The sequence below is a fragment of the Maylandia zebra genome, linkage group LG22, assembly GCF_041146795.1.
Source record: "Maylandia zebra isolate NMK-2024a linkage group LG22, Mzebra_GT3a, whole genome shotgun sequence".
In the NCBI taxonomy this organism is placed as follows: Eukaryota; Metazoa; Chordata; class Actinopteri; order Cichliformes; family Cichlidae; genus Maylandia; species Maylandia zebra.
The window spans coordinates 11,385,020-11,402,728 of NC_135187.1; the positions used below are offsets into that span (position 1 = coordinate 11,385,020).

At 40.0% G+C, this 17,709-nt stretch overlaps 1 protein-coding gene across 2 annotated transcripts; it reads left to right on the forward strand.

Moving 5' to 3' along the window:
* The first annotated feature begins 628 nt into the window (after nucleotides 1-628).
* On the forward strand, nucleotides 629-12,003 carry prdm1b (PR domain containing 1b, with ZNF domain). 2 transcript variants are annotated; one of them, XM_004548933.4, is made up of 7 exons: nucleotides 629-804; nucleotides 1,235-1,539; nucleotides 4,942-5,061; nucleotides 6,439-6,679; nucleotides 8,410-9,329; nucleotides 9,451-9,579; nucleotides 10,073-12,003. In XM_004548933.4, the coding sequence occupies exons 2-7, from the start codon at nucleotides 1,369-1,371 to the stop codon at nucleotides 10,637-10,639; spliced, it is 2,148 nt and encodes a 715-aa protein (XP_004548990.3). In that variant the 5' UTR covers nucleotides 629-804; nucleotides 1,235-1,368; the 3' UTR covers nucleotides 10,640-12,003. The 2 variants fall into 2 exon arrangements, with proteins under 2 accessions (XP_004548990.3, XP_004548991.3); XM_004548934.4 differs by lacking the exons at nucleotides 629-804; nucleotides 1,235-1,539; nucleotides 4,942-5,061 and adding an exon at nucleotides 5,881-6,209.
* The last annotated feature ends 5,706 nt before the right edge of the window (nucleotides 12,004-17,709 follow it).

Here is a 17,709-nt window from a genome sequence, read left to right on the forward strand (position 1 = left end):
ACCTGCCCTATATCTGTATGTGTGAATGAACAAATAGCGCCTAAAGCCACAACTATTTTCTGCAACTCGGTATTTGAAAAAGACAGGAAGTAGTGATTTACCTGATATGCCATATATGAGAATTGGGTATCTGTGAAAAATTTTCCATATTTAATAAAAATCAAAACCTGGTTTCAGGTTGTGCTCTTTAATTTCTGACGTGTGTTTTTCTGCATATATGTTTGTGCGGCTGAGATCTGAATGCAGGGGGGGGGGTCCTCAGTTGAAGATGTTCTAAAGTGGGATGTAGGTCAAGGCGATACGGTGGCAGCAGATTGCTCATTAAGTGCCAAACCAAGCAAAAGTCTACGAGTGTGTTTTTCAGTGGCAACAGGCCAGCCATCTGCTCTTCCTTTATTCATTCATTAAGATGCCTTCTTTCTGTGTGCGTGGACGTGTGTGAATGTGTGTGTATGTGTAAGCATTCATCACAACAGCCACTTGGTATCCAAGTGTACAACGTCACTGATGTTGTTGTCCGAAACCAACAGTTGGGTGTCTGATGGCTCAGTCACGTGACCGTAGTGGCTTGTGATTGGCCGGGGCGCGGAGCTAAAAAAGCTTGGCGCAACCCCGGCACATGAGTTTCTGGTGAGTGGCCACAGCCGAGTGGATAACCTAAGGAACTATTTGAATCTTTGAAGAAGTAAAGAAGGACTTGAGAGGCAGGAGAGAGTACATAGAGGAGAAGGCTGATCGGAGAAACAGTTAGGGGATGACATAGCCAAAGAAATGAGGATCCAGCCTTTGAATGAATGTGTAAAAGTAAGTCACAGCTTGTTCTTTTTTCTTGGTGGGGGGTGTTTCCTGTAAGAATAATGTTTGAAGATGGATGCGAATAAGAGTAAGCATAAGATGTCAGGCTGACCTGTTGGCTGGTTAAATGGAAAGGTGATTGTTGAGATGTTGGCCAGGAACAGTATCAATGAATGGAAGTAGCTGACTGAATCATGAATGACTAACAACTGGTAGTGAGTCTCAGAAAACTATGGTGGTCTCAGATGTGGTTTTGGATACCTGAACATCTAATTGCATTCCTGCATAACTGAGAAGTGAAAAGGCCTAATTTAAAACAGCAGGTTACACAAATTGATTTCACATAATAAGATGTGTTTTGCTTCATTTTTTGGGGAACTACAAAGTTCTGTTTCTAAAGCACTAAAAGCTTGTTCTCTATCCACATTTCTCTTTCCAGATCTTGAGCTTTAACCATTGTACCTAAGGCAACTTAGCTTCCCCAGCTAAACCAAAGTACTCCCATACCAAAGCAACTTCAACCAAACTTAAAGCTTGAATCTATCAAGTGTAGTATACTGTATATTGTCGGAAATGACACTGGATAGCACACCTGGAGACATGAGCGGGTGGAAGGAAGTGGACTTCGCTCTCAACTGCACCTACATTGTGCCAGACCAGGTGGCAGACCCCAGCTTCAACTTGCCCAAAGCCATGACCTCCATCCCTCGCAACCTCACCTTTGAATATAGCACAGACAATGAGGTAAGACTGAATCCCCTTTGAGGTTTTTACCCATTGGATTATAGAGTGGCTAATTATGAAACATCTTTTAAAATGCAATACAATGCAACCAGAACACCATGTATATATAAACAAACCAGCCCCCTCATGCAATGCATGAAAAAGCATGTTATAAAAATCTAACAATTTACTATAACTTTGCCCTCAAGCAATTCACTGTCTTTGATGTTGTTACCAGTTTTCAGATTAAATCTTTAGTGTCTACACTCAATATTATTATTTATGTGTTACATAACATTCTGTCAGGCCATCTGCAGCGGGTTACTTGGAACAATAGCTCTGCTGACTAATGCATTCTTGATGTATGGGGTAGCCTGCACAGTGTGGTGTGAGCGTGTGTTTTGTGTCTGTGTGTGTTTGTGTAAGTGAGAGAGTGTGTCTCAATAGACAGGCCACTGGCAGCTTGAGGTCAAGGTCTTCTGACCACCTTCACTTACTTCTGTTTTGCACATGTCTCGCATTTCAAATAATGCACACCGCCACTCATTTTCTCAGGTCACAAACACATTTGTGCATAGACTTGGAGCAGAATGACAAGAATCAGCTGTTTCCAATAAATGATCTCATTCATTTATCTTTACAACTGTCATTTTTACCCCCTAATCCTCCTCCACTCAGGTGAGTCAGCCAACGCAAACACAACGTCTGGCAACATGGCTTTGATAGTCATTGTCGGTCAGTCAGCTGACTGTTGGCCACCGCTGAAGTAGGATCAATCCTTTGCCTAGGCATGTCAGCTAATCTGAACAACTATAGACCTGGCCCCCAGCGTGACTTTAAGAGGAAACTTGTTTTGTACCTGAGAAACACATCATTTTAAAAGAGAAAGCAATGTCACACTCACTTCATCTGTGCTCGCTCTTAAGGCTCAGTACTGTGATACTTGTGGTTGGTTTTGCTGTCCCCTTCCTCTTTTTTCTCCTGACATCGTTCCTCTTCTCTTGGTCTCACACTCTAATCTGTTCTTCCTCCTTCTGCAGCATTTACCGCTGCAGGATGAGAAAAGCATGAAAGCTAACATGATAAAAATCACATTGATGGCTGATTCAAATCCCCCACCCTCATTTACTGACTAAAACACAGTTACCACCGTTTCGTACACTCACACTATACCAAACTTGATTTTAGCAGTTTGCTTGTCAGTGCTTGTTGGCATTATTACATGTTGCATTTAGCTAACTAGAAAAACAAACATTTAATGAAAGAGAATTAAGCTTGTATGCACGTATGTGGGAATGTGCTCTGTCAACTGAAACAATGATAGCTGCGAAATGGGACATGAAAACAATAACGAACGCACTCTTATGACTGGAAGTATGAGGGCATGTCTTTTGACTGGTTTCCCTTTCTAAAGATGTTGTCAAGTCTTTCTCCTCAATTCTCTGCCACCAAAGTTGGGAAATCCATTTCCTGTCATAGTCATGTAAGCAGCCACTCCTTCACGTGGGATGGTATACACACTGCTATCACGAAAAATCAGTTGGGATTTTTCCCAAGGGCGAGTGATTAACGCTAGATGAGTCAAATCAAAGTAGTCTGAAATAAAACAGTGTAATATGCCTTCAAACATGTGAAGCATATTGTTACGCACATCTACATAAGTGTCACACTTGTTTGGAGCCAGATTAGGGAGCAGTCTTAGGTCCACTATCTTCTTATTCTTATGAGTTCCTCACATGTTTTCGGGACCCCTTTTTCAACACCTCACTTTTATAAAGCATGCCAGGAAAGGCGGAGTAAGGTGAAGGGGGCACGTGGCAGATGGGGCATTAGCAATGAGTGCCAGTAAGGACGGGGTGGTGGGGGTGGCAGTGAAGGAGATGGGGAGAAGCGGGTGTTCTGGGGGGAAGGGGCAGTGGGGATTTAGGTTAAAACCAGATGATTAACTTTCGTTGGGGACAGGCAGCCGGCCAGGCATCAGGCTAACAAGCTATTTCAATAGAATTCAGAAAAGACAAGGGATTGGAGGAAGGCAGAAGAAAAGGAGGGTCCTCGTGCGGGTGATAGCGTGGCTCCACTTAAGAACGCTCTCCCTCCTTTCTTCAACACCCTGCCCTCCCTTCCCCTGCCTAGTTGAACGGAGCGGTTAAGCAGCAGCGGCAGTCCAGCGGCCGCGGCAATTTGTTAGTCACGCAACAGCAGTGAAGTACAATGTCCCTGTCAGACTGGTTCATCACATCCTGGAATCACTTCACTCGCCTCAATGGCTGTTTGACACACACGCGCACCAACATGGTCCTGCTGCTCCCACTGACCTGTTGTTTTTCTAATTAACTGCTTAAGCATGATTTGCATGATGAATCGCCACAAATGCCCAGGTGCTTGTTGCATTTTTTTTGTCTGTCATGTGTTGACCTTCATATGGAAGTCCATGAAAATCCTCGAGGGCCAGCTTGAGTTAGAATTTCTAGATGGCAGGAAGACAGTTTGTGTTTATGTAAGGTTGAGGATGGGGGTGGCGGTGGCGGTGGAGGCTAAAAGTTTCAGTTAGGGGTCGTTGGTTTTTTAAGAACTGAACATGAAAGTTGCCTGTTCTGCAGATACGGCTTCTTGATAGTGTGTGTGTGCGTGTTTTAGTATGTTTTGTAAGTCTTACGCTTGTATTAAATATAAATAACAAATCAGATCACACTGTGCCATATCCAGCAAGGCCTCGCAATAGATTTTTTAAACTAAATTTTAAAAAGCAAAAAACAAAAAAATAAAAAGGTACATCAATAGACTAAAAATGACTCAGTTACTGATTACGACCATTACTGCAGAACACTACAGGCTCTTCTTGGAACATACTGTACATTATGTGTATGACGTATGTATTCAGGAGACGCTAAGACTTGAAACTCCTATAAGGAGTCAGAAGCCTGACTCATTTCCACACATATGGACCATTTCGCAACCATGGGTAACAGGATGAAGGGTTTTAAAGAGTGAGCAAAATATGTCTTCCATCTTTGTTTGCTGTTGGCATTTTGTTGACTTAAAACTATAAAAGTATTAGTATTATTGTATTAGTGGTGGTTAACAAGACATCTGTATTTCTGTCTTTCCTCTCTCTCGCTTTCTGGTGTTTGTGAGGACAGTGGGTCAGAGATCAGTAGAGTATGTCAGAAAGAGTGTAATACCCTTCATTCGTTTAACTCATTAGAGTTGAAAGTGGGTCACCTTGTGGCTCCAGGAGCTGTCTGGGTTAACGTGACAGAGTGACAACAAACGGGCAACACGGGCCAACAAGCACTAACCCTTACATGTAAACAATGAATAAATAAGTAATTAATACTGTTTCTTTATAAGTGCTTGAAAGACTTGTGTTGTAGTATGTTTGTACATGAAAAACTCCAATGATTTATTTGTCCTGTTTTCCAGGTGACAGGCGTGTTCAGCAAAGAGTACATTCCACAAGGGACTCGTTTTGGCCCTTTGCAAGGAGAAATCTACACCAAAGACAATGTACCCAAGCTGGCCAACAGGAAATACTTCTGGAGGGTAAGGGAAACCACATGCTTTACAAGCTTTTTCGTACACTGACGTTTAAGCATAAACCAACCCACTGGCAAGGTACTGCTTAAGAAGGGGAAAGTTTCGAGCCTAAATGTGAAAAAACGAGACTGGGAAGAGACAAGAAATTACTATGGACAGGTCTTTGTCTGTTATTCACGAAAAAAAAAAAAAAAGAAAACAGAAAACACTGGTTGCTCAGAGGGAGAAGTTTCACATCAAGTCTTTGTCCATACGTCAATAGGGGAAAGAAATGCGTTCACACAGATTGCACTGCCGCACAGAAGTTTTGGTCAAAATTTTAGAGGAAGTTGTGACCGCCGGTGGCACGTAACAGTGGATTGGAATGCTTACACAGTCATGAGACTCTTACCGGCACTGAAGCCCTATGCAACATGTGTCACATGCACAAAAGATAGGACTATTTTTCATAATCCACATGCACATATTCACAGAATCCTTATCTTTCCACTCGTTTTAAGTTAGATTGTTCAGATTTGCTTTCACAAAGTAATCCTGACTCAGCTTGTGTCACTTAGGAAATTTTGCATTGTGCTGAGTCAATTCCCATAAGGAGTTTTTACTGCCATGCTACGTATTTACCTTCCGGCTTCACTTCCTGTAAACCTGTAAGGGGTGTTCCTTAACCACAAGAGTGAAAGTCGCCGTTCCACGGAAGTGATTATGTTATCGGCCACATGACACAGGTGCATGACATGTGCAGACGTGCTGCCAAAGGCATGCCTCGCGTTTGGCTGGCTGCCAGCACTTTTACATTTCGCTTGCTTGTTTATTATCACAGAGCAGCAGATGTGTCATCTTCTTTACTTTTGAATTACAGGATCGTAATTAACTTTACAACACGAATTTATCCGACAAATGTAATTTACTGAAACCACCACCAAAAGAGGACTTGATAGAGGTGGCAAGGCAAGCGATAGAGAGGGAGAGAGACAGAGAGAGAGAGACCCCGCCCACTATGTCTCAAAAGCAGTACATGCACTCAGCACTCAACACATTCAAGACTGTAGCTTTCAGCACACACAGAGGAGAGGTGTAAGGCACGAACCAAAGGAGCAAAATACTGTCACTGATAACTGAAGAGGATACAGGATATTTAATTGCCCATGGCAGAGGTGAATATTTTTACTTTAAGTTTTAATTGTACTTGAGTTTTTTGATATGTTTTTTATTGATTTTTTTTTTTTTTTACTATTTAAGCAACATTCCAGCACTGTCCCAATTGATGACCACTAGAGTGTTTGATATATATATATATATATATATATATATATATATATCAATCAGACTTATCGCATATGTGAACATGTGATTTTACCTCGTCTTCTTCTTCATCTTGTACAGATTTATAGCGGTGGACAGCTCCAACACTTCATTGATGGCTACGATGTCCACAGGAGCAATTGGATGCGCTACGTCAACCCTGCCCGCTCTCTTGCCGAACAGAACCTGGTGGCATGCCAGAATGGACGGGACATTTACTTCTACACCATCCGCCCTGTGGAGCCCAAACAGGAATTGCTGGTCTGGTACAGTCAGGAGTTCGCCCAGAGGCTCTGCGGCCAGCAAGACGATATCAAACAGAGTGAGTGCAGCAGGAGTGTAAAATCTTTCTACACGGGACACTGATAGTTTTCCTTTGTAGAACTTACAGTGGACAAGCTTAACTAATATGCTGAACCACCGGAAGCAAACCGCACTGTCCCTTATTACTTCCTGAGATGTACGTTGTTGAAAGTATAGTATAGTGGCTGATTTGTGTTTTGATTTGGCCTTTACTTTAAAAACTTTTTAGCGGGCCTATGTTTCATATAAAGAAGTGAAAGGAAGTTGATTACCAGCTGTAGCGGCGACGCAGGACAATGACTTGAAAACGACTTTGGTATATTTAGGCACAATATCCAATAAAGTGACAGATTTAGATCAGTGCAATGAGTAAACAAGTGTCACGAAGACTGTGCGATAACTCTTATCAGTGAAATTCTTTCACTTCAAAGTGAATGAAGACACGTTATTCCATTCCTTTAAAAAAAGGCCTGACGTTATCTCTTTTACCAACAAACAAGTTAGCTGATTTGATTCTTTTTCTTTCTGTTTGACTTATACAATAGTGGGCTGAATTTTAAAAAGATCATGGGGAATGTATGAGCCACACGCAGACGAAGCACATCTCCGCCTTTTGTGAGATGTTTGTTATTCATTGTAGGATTGAAGGAAAGCAAAAGTAATCTCAGGTGTATAATGGCTGGTCAAAGTACCTTAGTGAGTCACCGGTTTTCAGCTATTAGTAGAACATCAGGTCTTTCCCTCATCACCATAAGAGACGAGGGTAAGTCTGGTGATTCATTCCAACTGGATACACAAACCTTGTCGCCGTTCTTCTTGGTGACTAATGCTAAGGCAAGGCAAGGTATTATTGCCTTATTTTATCATCTTAGGTATCTTGAAAGCATTTACCTTCCTTTTAGTCACAGGCCAGAACTGTTAAGTGTTGCGTGCTAGATATTCCGGGACTTGATTAAACGTATGCAATCAAGTTTGACAGCTAGTTTTCTGGAACTGGTTGCCTATGCTTTCTGGCATCAATGAAATGCACAGAATGCTAAAAATTTCTCAAGGCCATTTTAATCAGCTTGTTTTTAAAGTACAATACAAGCTGATCTAAAAAGCTTTTGTCTCTATAAGCTGATGCCTTCTAATTTGCGTTTTATTGATGTAAAACACTATAAACACTTTGGCAAATTGTCGATAATAAAGTTATGCAAAGGAGCCGTATGAGTCACTCATACTTTAAGTATAACTCACATAGTGAAATCTTGCAGTAGCTGAGAAGGGCTAATTTGGACAAATAACATGCGTGGAAATGCCATCTCAAAACAAAGAAAGCAAAGGAAAAAAGGAAGAGACGATTCTTTCTTTTTTTGTGTGGTCTGTACGGTAAGACAGCTGCTGTATACCCAGAAAAGGTTTTACAAACGAAACTCACAGTCTTGCTGCCCATACATGACACATACAGACTCCCCCTCACTTTACCACCAACTCTTTCTCCCACACCAAAAGAACTTCAGTGATTGCCGAACAGAAACCTGTCATCTATGATTTACACATCATGTCAAAACCGAAACTACTATCATTTACCATATGAAGAAGCACCTTCTGTGGGTGGATGTCCCATAATGCCTGTAAAACATGTTTGACTTACACAACGAGCATTATATTAAACTGACTGCCTACGTTTTTGCCCTCTGTTTGATGTGGTGATTTCATCACACACTGTTAAAAAGCTAAATGCTTGTATTTATTTTTCTGTGACAGAATACACGAGTAACAATGAAGACCAAGAGCATGAGTATGTGAAACAGCACTTACCTCAGCAGACGTGGCTTAAAGAAACAGCAAAGGAAGGGGTAAAAGAAGGGAAGGACAGTGACGCAGAAGAAAAGATTGATGTGGAGATGTTGGAGAGAGACACTCCACCTGACACACCTGATGACCAGATAATTGACTTCAGCAAAAAAGATGAGCAGGACGATAAGGATCCAGAAGGAAGGGGCATCATTCCTTCCCCTCAGCTGGAGCACAGAGAGCCCAGTCTGGGTCTAAATCATCCTTACTTGCCAGATCACTACTCTACATTCCCAGCTCCACACAGGAATCTTCCTCTTCACCTCCACGGGCTCTATGGGCACAGAGAAGGCCTGGTGTCATCTTACCCCCCATTACAGTCCAGACCTCTCCAGCCTTCTTATCAATTCCTTCCTCCCTACAACCCACATTATCCTCGCCTCCTGCTCCCCCCATACTCTCCTCCCTTTCATGGGATGCTGTCATCGAGAGGCTCGCTCCAATACAGCGGCTACCTCGGCGCTGACGGACTCCCGTATCCCCCTATCGGCGCACCTAATCTTCTTCCAGTGTCTCTCTCCTACACCCCATCTCCACAAGGAGGTCTGAAAGAGCTAACACCAAATATTTCCCCACCGAGAGGAGCCCCAGCCACTCCAGAGCTCTCCCCTCCCGCCAAGCCCAACAGCCACTATCAGTCCCCTGAGCAGTCCCCCTCTGGCTGTGAGGAGGCTATGAACCTAAGCCTGGCTACAACCAAAAGCAGCACTGCACCACGCAATGGGCCTGGTCACAAATCCCTGCCCTATCCACTGAAGAAGCAGAATGGAAAGATCAAGTATGAATGTAATATCTGCTCAAAGACCTTCGGACAGCTGTCAAACCTCAAGGTAACAACATTAACTTCATTTCAATAACTTCCTATTTTTTTAAGCTAAACTTTACACTTATTACTGTTGTTCCTCAATACTCATGACTTCTCTTTGTATAATTTCTATCATTTGTCTCTAGGTTCACCTCCGAGTGCACAGTGGCGAGAGACCATTCCAGTGTAACCTATGTAAAAAGAGTTTCACTCAGCTTGCCCACCTACAGAAACATCACCTGGTCCACACGGGAGAGAAACCACATGAATGTCAGGTATGTTGATAATCCTAACCTTTGTGTGTTTTTTTTATCTTCCTTTTTACGTGCTTCATATGCAAGCTCTTTACTCAGAAAATGTTACTGTTTATTGTTTAAACCCGAGTCTTCACTTAAGAAATGTTGATGTAAAACCGAGAGTATGAGAGACACAGAGAAACTCAGTGTGTACACAAAACAGGTAACCGCTTTCTGACTCACATACCTTTCTGGTAATGCAGTGTCTATTTGATTTTCACCGAGCCACAACCCAGTTTGTCATGCGACAGCATCTTTATGCTTTTGTTTGCTTATGTGACACTGTGGGTGTGAAGTTTGTTGGATGGAGCTAGTTTTACCCAGAGAACTGGAATAACATGATCAATCCCGATACCATAATATGACATCATTTATCAAAGTTGAACCTAAACACAACTAGGTGGTTCACTTTAGAATCAGTCATGTGTACGTTACTCACAGAAGTGCTGACCTTTCACACCATGTGTTTCAGGTGTGCCACAAGCGCTTCAGCAGCACCAGCAACTTGAAGACGCATCTACGACTACACTCTGGGGAAAAGCCTTACCAGTGCAAGCTGTGCAACACCAAGTTCACGCAGTACATCCACCTCAAGCTGCACCGCCGTCTCCACAGCAGCCGCGACCGTCCCTACCGCTGCCAGCTCTGCGCCCAGGCCTTTTTCCACCATTTCTCTCTCTGCATCCACCAGCGCAGCACCTGCCCAGCTAACTCCAGCATGCCTGCCAATGTGCACATGAAAGAGATGGTGGAGCGGTTTGATGCCAGCCAAGAGGCAGACGCGCTCACAGAAGCAGCATCAGCGTCTCAGGTTGGGGAAGCCGTCGAGCACTGGCTGGCTCGTACCTTAGAAGGTGAAGGAAAAGAAGACCAGAAGGAAGCCACCATGCTGCTAAAAGCTCTGACTGCAGCTATTAATGCACCACTGACACCCATGACCCAATCGGCACCACACCACAATCCCCCTCTCGCCTACCAGGAGAGGGCCAGCGTTGTTCATCTCCACAAACGGCCATCTGTGAAAACAGAAGGACAGTGAAAAGGAATATAAAGTTGAACATACAGCATATAATCTACCAAGAATATGAGTGTCACCAAATGAAATCTCCTATTGTGCCATACGAGGCATAACAAGGAATATTAACTTAGCCAATCCAATGAGCACAACACCAAAAGAAGAGCATTCCAAAGACTGGGTGATAGTATTCAGTGATTGTACTTTCTCCCAAACCTCAGTTAAAAAAGATAAACATGGGAGGTGTTGTTAAGCTGTGAAGTATTTAAAAACCCTTTTACTCAGGTAGACGATTGTTTTTTTGTGCTTTAACTTATTCCTTTTTTAAATGCCATCAGCGTTATTTATTTAGTTGTCTCTTAGTTTGTTTTTTTCTAGTAGTATTATTTTTGCGTGTTTGCGTCTGTGTGTTGACGTTTCCAAAGAGATTTTGAGCTCTTGGTAAGACCGCAAATGGACTCAGGAACAACAACGTGGCACGAACCTGTGGATGAGCCTTCACTTGTTATATTGTACTGTGTGCGTTATTTTACTTTGTCAATCAAAGGCAGGACGCAGTGATAGCACAAACCAGCTCCTAATATTGTCTGCGATTGTCTTATTTATTTATGATAAAGGGAAACTTGATGTGTCCTGAAACTGCTGGGAATAAGCATTTGCCAAAATTACAATCAAAAAACATGAATATGTAGCAATATTTTCACATGGTTATTTAACTCATTTTTCCATTCTAAAGAGATTCAGTCAAAGCATTATTCACCTTTTCGATGATTACTTGCCAACTTGGATATCAAAGACACACCGTCCTGATCAAACCATAATGTAGCCAAAAGAAACAAAAGACAAGATTCAGTGTAAACAGTTATTTAAACAGGTTCCTCTGGAAACAAAGAGGTTTCATCTTTCTTACAGCTTTTTGTTGGATTCAAACGTTTTACATGTCTCTTACACAAAAGTTTCACTCCAGATGTTACTGCAAAAAAAAAAAAAAAAAAGAAAAAGAAAAAGAGCTTCATCCAAATCTTAACTGAAACATCGGTACCTCATTCAGCAATACAAAAAAAAAAAAAAAAAAAAAAAAACTATGTGCAAACAAAGGGGCACAATTTTCCAGCTTTTTAATACTTTTGTATTGTGGCACTGTAATAATAAAGCAGCAATATCTGTATGCTTTTGCCTAAAGGTAACTAGGAACCATTCTTTAAAACTTTTACTATTGAGTAATATACTTTTCTTTGTTTTTAGTGCTTTAACTGTACAGTATGTTTGTTTATGTAGTTTATTTTTGCAAACAAGTTATGATATGTTAAGAATTTATATGTGAGAGACTATTTTGATGATACTTTTATATTTACATGATGTAGCACATTAAAGCTATTGTTTCTATACATCTCATGTTTTCAAGTGCATTCATGCCAGGATAGCAAATTTGTGTGTGACTGCTTTTGAAATCCAGTGATCGATTGGGCTTTCTGTGATAACGCATCAATACACACAATGCAATTGCCAGATTTGACAAACACCAAAAAGGTCACATGAAACTGGTCAGAACATAACTTCAGATAATAATGAGACAACTATAAACAGGAGTGCTGCCGAATTTCAGACAGGTATTTATTTAGCTTTTAACGCCTGATTCATGTAGCTGCAGGGCAAATTTGCTTGCGTTTGTGTATTTGCACTGTTTTCTTAGCACGCTGTGCCTCAACGCTCTTGGCCAGTGATCTAGAAATACAAATGCATTCTTCTCTCTTCAAGTTAATCTGATAAGAATTGAATCCATTTAATCAAAATAATTTAAAAAACTGAGATCATTGTCTAGTTTTGGAACAGTGTTATCTGTTTGGAGACATTTGACCTGTTTTACAGGTTTATTTTTACTCAAAAGTGACTTCCATTCACTGTGTCTTACTGAAAATTCACTTTGCACAGTCCCAGAAGTCTAAAAAGTTTTTTGTGGGAATGTATTTTAATGTTTAAATTCCTAAATTGTGTACACCCATATTCACTCGCTAGTAATCTGATTTAGCACAGGTTTTCTATCAGGTGACTTTCCTGATGCAACTGGCCCCTTTATCCAGGCTTTGAATGAGCATTAATGTTTAAAAAAAGAGCAATAAATAAAGATGAACAGGTATAAAATCATGCCCTACTGACCAATCTGTTCTCTTGAAAACAGTATCGCCATTACTGAATGATCCCTGAGACCTCTGTGCACAGCTAGTATAGGGGTATAGATTTTTATTGTCATACCCCACCTTTATTTATAAAAAAAAAAAAAATAGATAAAACTAGGATTCACAAAGTGCTGTAGATATACAAATAGCATAAATCAAACCATGTTAAAAATAGAGAATTAGAAAAAATTAAGTCAAAGGCAAAAGATCTAGTCTTTGTATTTCCCTCATGAGCATCAGTATTAAATATAAATTATTGATTAAATATAGATCCTTGTGCAAATTGGTTGCAAACAATTTTACAATTAAAATGTTCTATGTAAATAAATATATAATTCTAAAACAAAACACCTATTTGTATTCAATTTTCACATAGAGTAAGCTTACACTGGAATTCTGTTTTTATGTTTACTCTTCACTGTCTCTCGGATAATCAAGCACAGCTGAGCTCCAAATGAAAGAATAAAAACTAAAAATGTCTTTCAAACATTAATTTAATAAAATAGTTATAATAATGAGATTATCTTTAAGTGATACTGATAAGTCAATAAATATATAGTAACAGTTTTCCAGTCTTAGTAGACAAAATGTTTGAAGCACACAGACAGTCATATGGGCTTTTAACACTAAACAAATCTCACACTGTTACTTTGTCTGCAGCACCTGTGTCACTTTCATTCTTTATTATGTGCTTAACCTCTAATATAGTTTTACCTTTCTTTTTAAAATCATCCAGGACACTCATCCATAATTGGTTAGATGCGGTTTAATGTAAAAACCAGAGTTAACTTAGGGAGCTAGTAATCAGCTTTGTGTGACCCCTTATCCTAACTGCCAATGTGAGTCTAGATACCAGACAGACAACCCAGGCATGCTGAACTCAAACAAAAAGACTGGGCCTTTTAAATCCTTTCCTTCTTTTTTAATCTTACTATTTTTATTATGTGACTATTAGCAACTTTTTTCCTGTTAAAATAGCAATAGAATTATAGCCAAAAATATCGGCCAAATAGCCAAGTGAAAATCCTGACACAACCTTTTTTGATATGCACCAGCAACTAGAGGTCATGATGATGTAGTTACCAAGTTTGTTTGTCATAGATGGCAACACAGTGCAACATCCTGCTTACTGCCATTCATTTGACAGCAGTACACTCTTTCCAAGAAAGTAAAGAAAATTAAGTCACTAAGTCACCAGTGAAAAAAGTGTGCTTAGATCACAATGTTACAATATTACAAAATTACAGTCTCACAACACATTCTCCTATTATGGAGTTCTTTGTTGCTGTGTTACTGTCAAGAGCTCACAGTGTTTAATGGGAAGAGGTGAGTAACACTGTGAATCACAGAAGCATCACTTATAAATGTAAGGTACGTATATTTGTGCTTGCTTTCACAGCTTTGTTCGGATAAAGCAAGTCGTTTTTATTGCAATTTTTGTGTTTTGGTATGATTAGGTTTAGGTAAGTCCATTTCTTTTCATTTGCAGGTTGGTTCGACTGACTCACAGAATCATGTGAAATCTTTCCAAAATGGATGTGACTCATTATCCTGATGTTCTGGTTATTTAACGTATTTTTACAAGCCCAAATTTTAAAAAACTACTAAGAAACACTGCAGGCCTTGACTTGTTATTGCCCGTCTTTGCAAAGAAAGCATGGTCTAGATTTATTACGCATTAAGTTGTACTAAAATAGAGTTCCAAATTAAAACCCAGTGTTTAGAACCTACTTTGGGAAGCGTCTGACATCCAAGACCACTGCTGTTTTTGCTACTGAAATTGATATTTAACTGTCGTGAATGCCCAGAATTGGCAAATGTTTTTACCCCAGTACTGTACTTAAAAGAACACCAAACCCCAATATAATTCTCTTACTTGATCGCTGTCTCTCCATGGCAATGAGACAGTTTCAATCAAACTAAACTTTAAAGTTACTGTAAATATGGTTTGCTCATTACAGTAATTGTATTAGGTATTTCTTGATCTGTCTCTCTTAACCGCTTTCTTTTTCTTTTTGCTGTGCAGTGACTTCTCATTCTGTAGTGTTTTCTGGTTGTCATCTCTGCTGTGGGGGAGAACCCCACAGAAAACACCTACACACCGCTGACCAGAATAAAAACACTCTCAGACCTTTAATGTGAGCAAACCACCATGGTGACAGGAAACCCTACTGTTCTGGCAAGCTGCCAGCTACATATTCATGTTACTGTGCAAGTGAGCAATAGATGCAGAAGGTGCTCTCAGAATTTGGAAAAAAAAAAAAAGCCCCATTGTAATGTTTTTTATGAAAAGAAGGGAAAAAAATAACATGTAGACTAGGTCCTTATCACATAGAAATAGTTGGGTCTCTCTCTCTCATTACAGCTGTTATACACATTTTTTTTAAACATATACAGACTATCTGTATATATGTATGTAAAATCAATTCTCATAGCATTACAGCTTCATATGAAATCATTTTACTATCGGTACTTCTAGCTACTTTACCCTAATGTGAAACTATTTTAAAGAGACTGTTGAATGTTGATGTCAAGCCTAGGCCTTTGTATAGTTACGTGAATGAGTAATAACACCCTTCATCAAAACTAAAGTTTAGCATATCACAGCACAGTAAAATAAAATAAAAAATGATCTGGTCTATGACAAATCTTAAAATTAGATGACCTCAGATGAGCAACAACACATAACATTTAAAAACATGATATTACTTATTCAATAAAAACTAAGCCAACGGCAGCGTGAAAAAGTATACTAATCACCTTTGGCAGCAATAACTTGAACTAATTGTTTTCACTATGACTTCATCAATCTCTCAAATCATTGCGGAGGAATCGTGGCCAACTCTTCTTCTCAGGATTGTTTCAGTTCAGTGAGGTTTACTGCCATTTTTTATGCATGGCAGTCAAAATTCCACCACAGCATTTAGATCAGGTTGAGGTCTGGACTTTGACCGGGTCATTGCAACACCTTGATTCTTTTCTTTTTTAGCCATTCTGTTGGAGACTTGCTGGGCTGATGGTCATAATGCATGCTAAGCTTTAGCTAGAAACATGGCTTTGCATTTGACATTGGAAAACTTTGATATACAGATGAGTTCATACTTCAATTGATGACTGTAAGGTACCTGTATCCTGTGGCTGCAAAACAAGCCCAAATCACCACCCCTCCCCCACAGTATCGGTATAATGTGTTTATGCTCATATGCTGTGTTTGGTGCCATGCATGATGGCCAAACTGTGTCCAAAAGACACTGAGCCACAGGTCTTGCGGTTTGCCCATATTTAACTTTGCTGCCAGCACTCAATAGGTAATTGGTAAATGTACTGGTACTTATTTAGAGCTTTTCTGCTACCTAACTGAGGACTCAAAGTACTTTTGACATATGCATTCATACAAACATTTTTTTCTTTTCTTTGCATTACTATCTTGTTTAACAATTACCTTCTTACTCACACCCCGATGGAAGCATCATGGGCACCTTTGGGTTCAGTATCTTGCCCAAGGATACTTTGACATGCAGACTGGACAGATTGGGCCACCAGCCTTCTGACTGGCAGACAACCCTCTCTATATCCTGAGCTAATATTTGCTTCCAATATCTGGGCAATATATTAGAAGCTAACATTAGCTTAGCATTTCAGTTATCACTTACAGGCAATTGATAACAGATCTTTCAAGGAAGTAAGGCTTTAAAATGTGAGTGGTGAATTTTAGCAAAGTGAACACAAAGCTAAAATTTACATATAGCCAAGGCTAATCAACTGCGTGACCATTAAAGCCCTTCTTCCCTTTAAACCACGAGTCCATCAGACCATTATTACTTTCTGTGTGCAAATATATGCAAATCAGTCTGGCCATAAAAGATATTACAAGAGATATCTTAACCTAATATCTTAACCTCCAACTGTAGTATTTTGTATATACCTCACCTGAGAAATACATTTATTCATCAACAGATGACAGGATTGTCAACAAGTCAGTAAAAAGTATTACCATATCAGTCTAAAAATAACAGACTGCTTTAGAAACAATGGCGGTAATCTGTCATCGCTCCACTACTTCCTGGCTGACATGACGCGTTTTTATGAAAGTGTCTTTCGTGTCGTTCATCTACTTGATGTCTCTACATTTTCTAATCTCTTAAAATCCTAACACCCTGTATTTCAAATTTCGAACAGCAAACCAATGCAGCTCCAACCTTCATGCAGTTCCAAAGCATCCCACCCAGAAATTATGCAAGCGAAAATGAAAGAAATACACTAAAATAAAAGAAAACAAAAAACCTTTGAGCGTCACAAAGGTAAGTCTTTCAAGTCTTTCAAGTTGTCCCTTTAAGAGGCAATCATGCAGTTAGTGAAAAAGAAAATGATGAGAATTTCTTTCTTGGACCTTGCAATCAGATACCTCCCCTTCCTAGTGTGTTCTACATAAGCAAGTTTCATTCTTCATTATGCATGTCAAGGTAGCAAAGATTCCAGGAAAGTTTCCAGGGAAGTTACTATCCCGTTTCAGATTCGTTGAAATTGCACGTTCTCACAGTCACGATGTGCCTTTAAAGGTATCACTGCTTGATAGTTCAATTATATGTCCAAATGGAGTCATTTCCTTTGCGTCCATTATTTTCACAGAACAAATTTCGCCTGCAGCATCACAGAGAACGGACTTACCACAGAGCAGAAAACTATTGCTACACCTCTCCTATTGAACCATTTGAATAACTAACACCCAGTCTTTAGTGGTTTAACCTTCAACTTCATCAACACCTCGTTTAGGACAGCGTCTACTGTTGAAATCCCACAAACCCCTGAAAAGGACGCCTGACTTCCAACATGTGTTATGTTGTAAAGAAATAATTTCAGCAATCCGATCAAACTGAAAGTTAAAGTCGCATATATTTTAGTACAAACAACAGTTGG

Coding starts and splice junctions, on each gene's coding strand:
- prdm1b (XM_004548933.4), top strand. CDS start 1,369: ATGACACTGGATAGCACACCTGGAGACATGAGCGGGTGGAAGGAAGTG. Junction 6,680..8,409: donor GCAAGACGATATCAAACAGA/GTGAGTGCAGCA, acceptor TTTCTGTGACAG/AATACACGAGTAACAATGAA. Junction 9,580..10,072: donor AGAAACCACATGAATGTCAG/GTATGTTGATAA, acceptor CATGTGTTTCAG/GTGTGCCACAAGCGCTTCAG.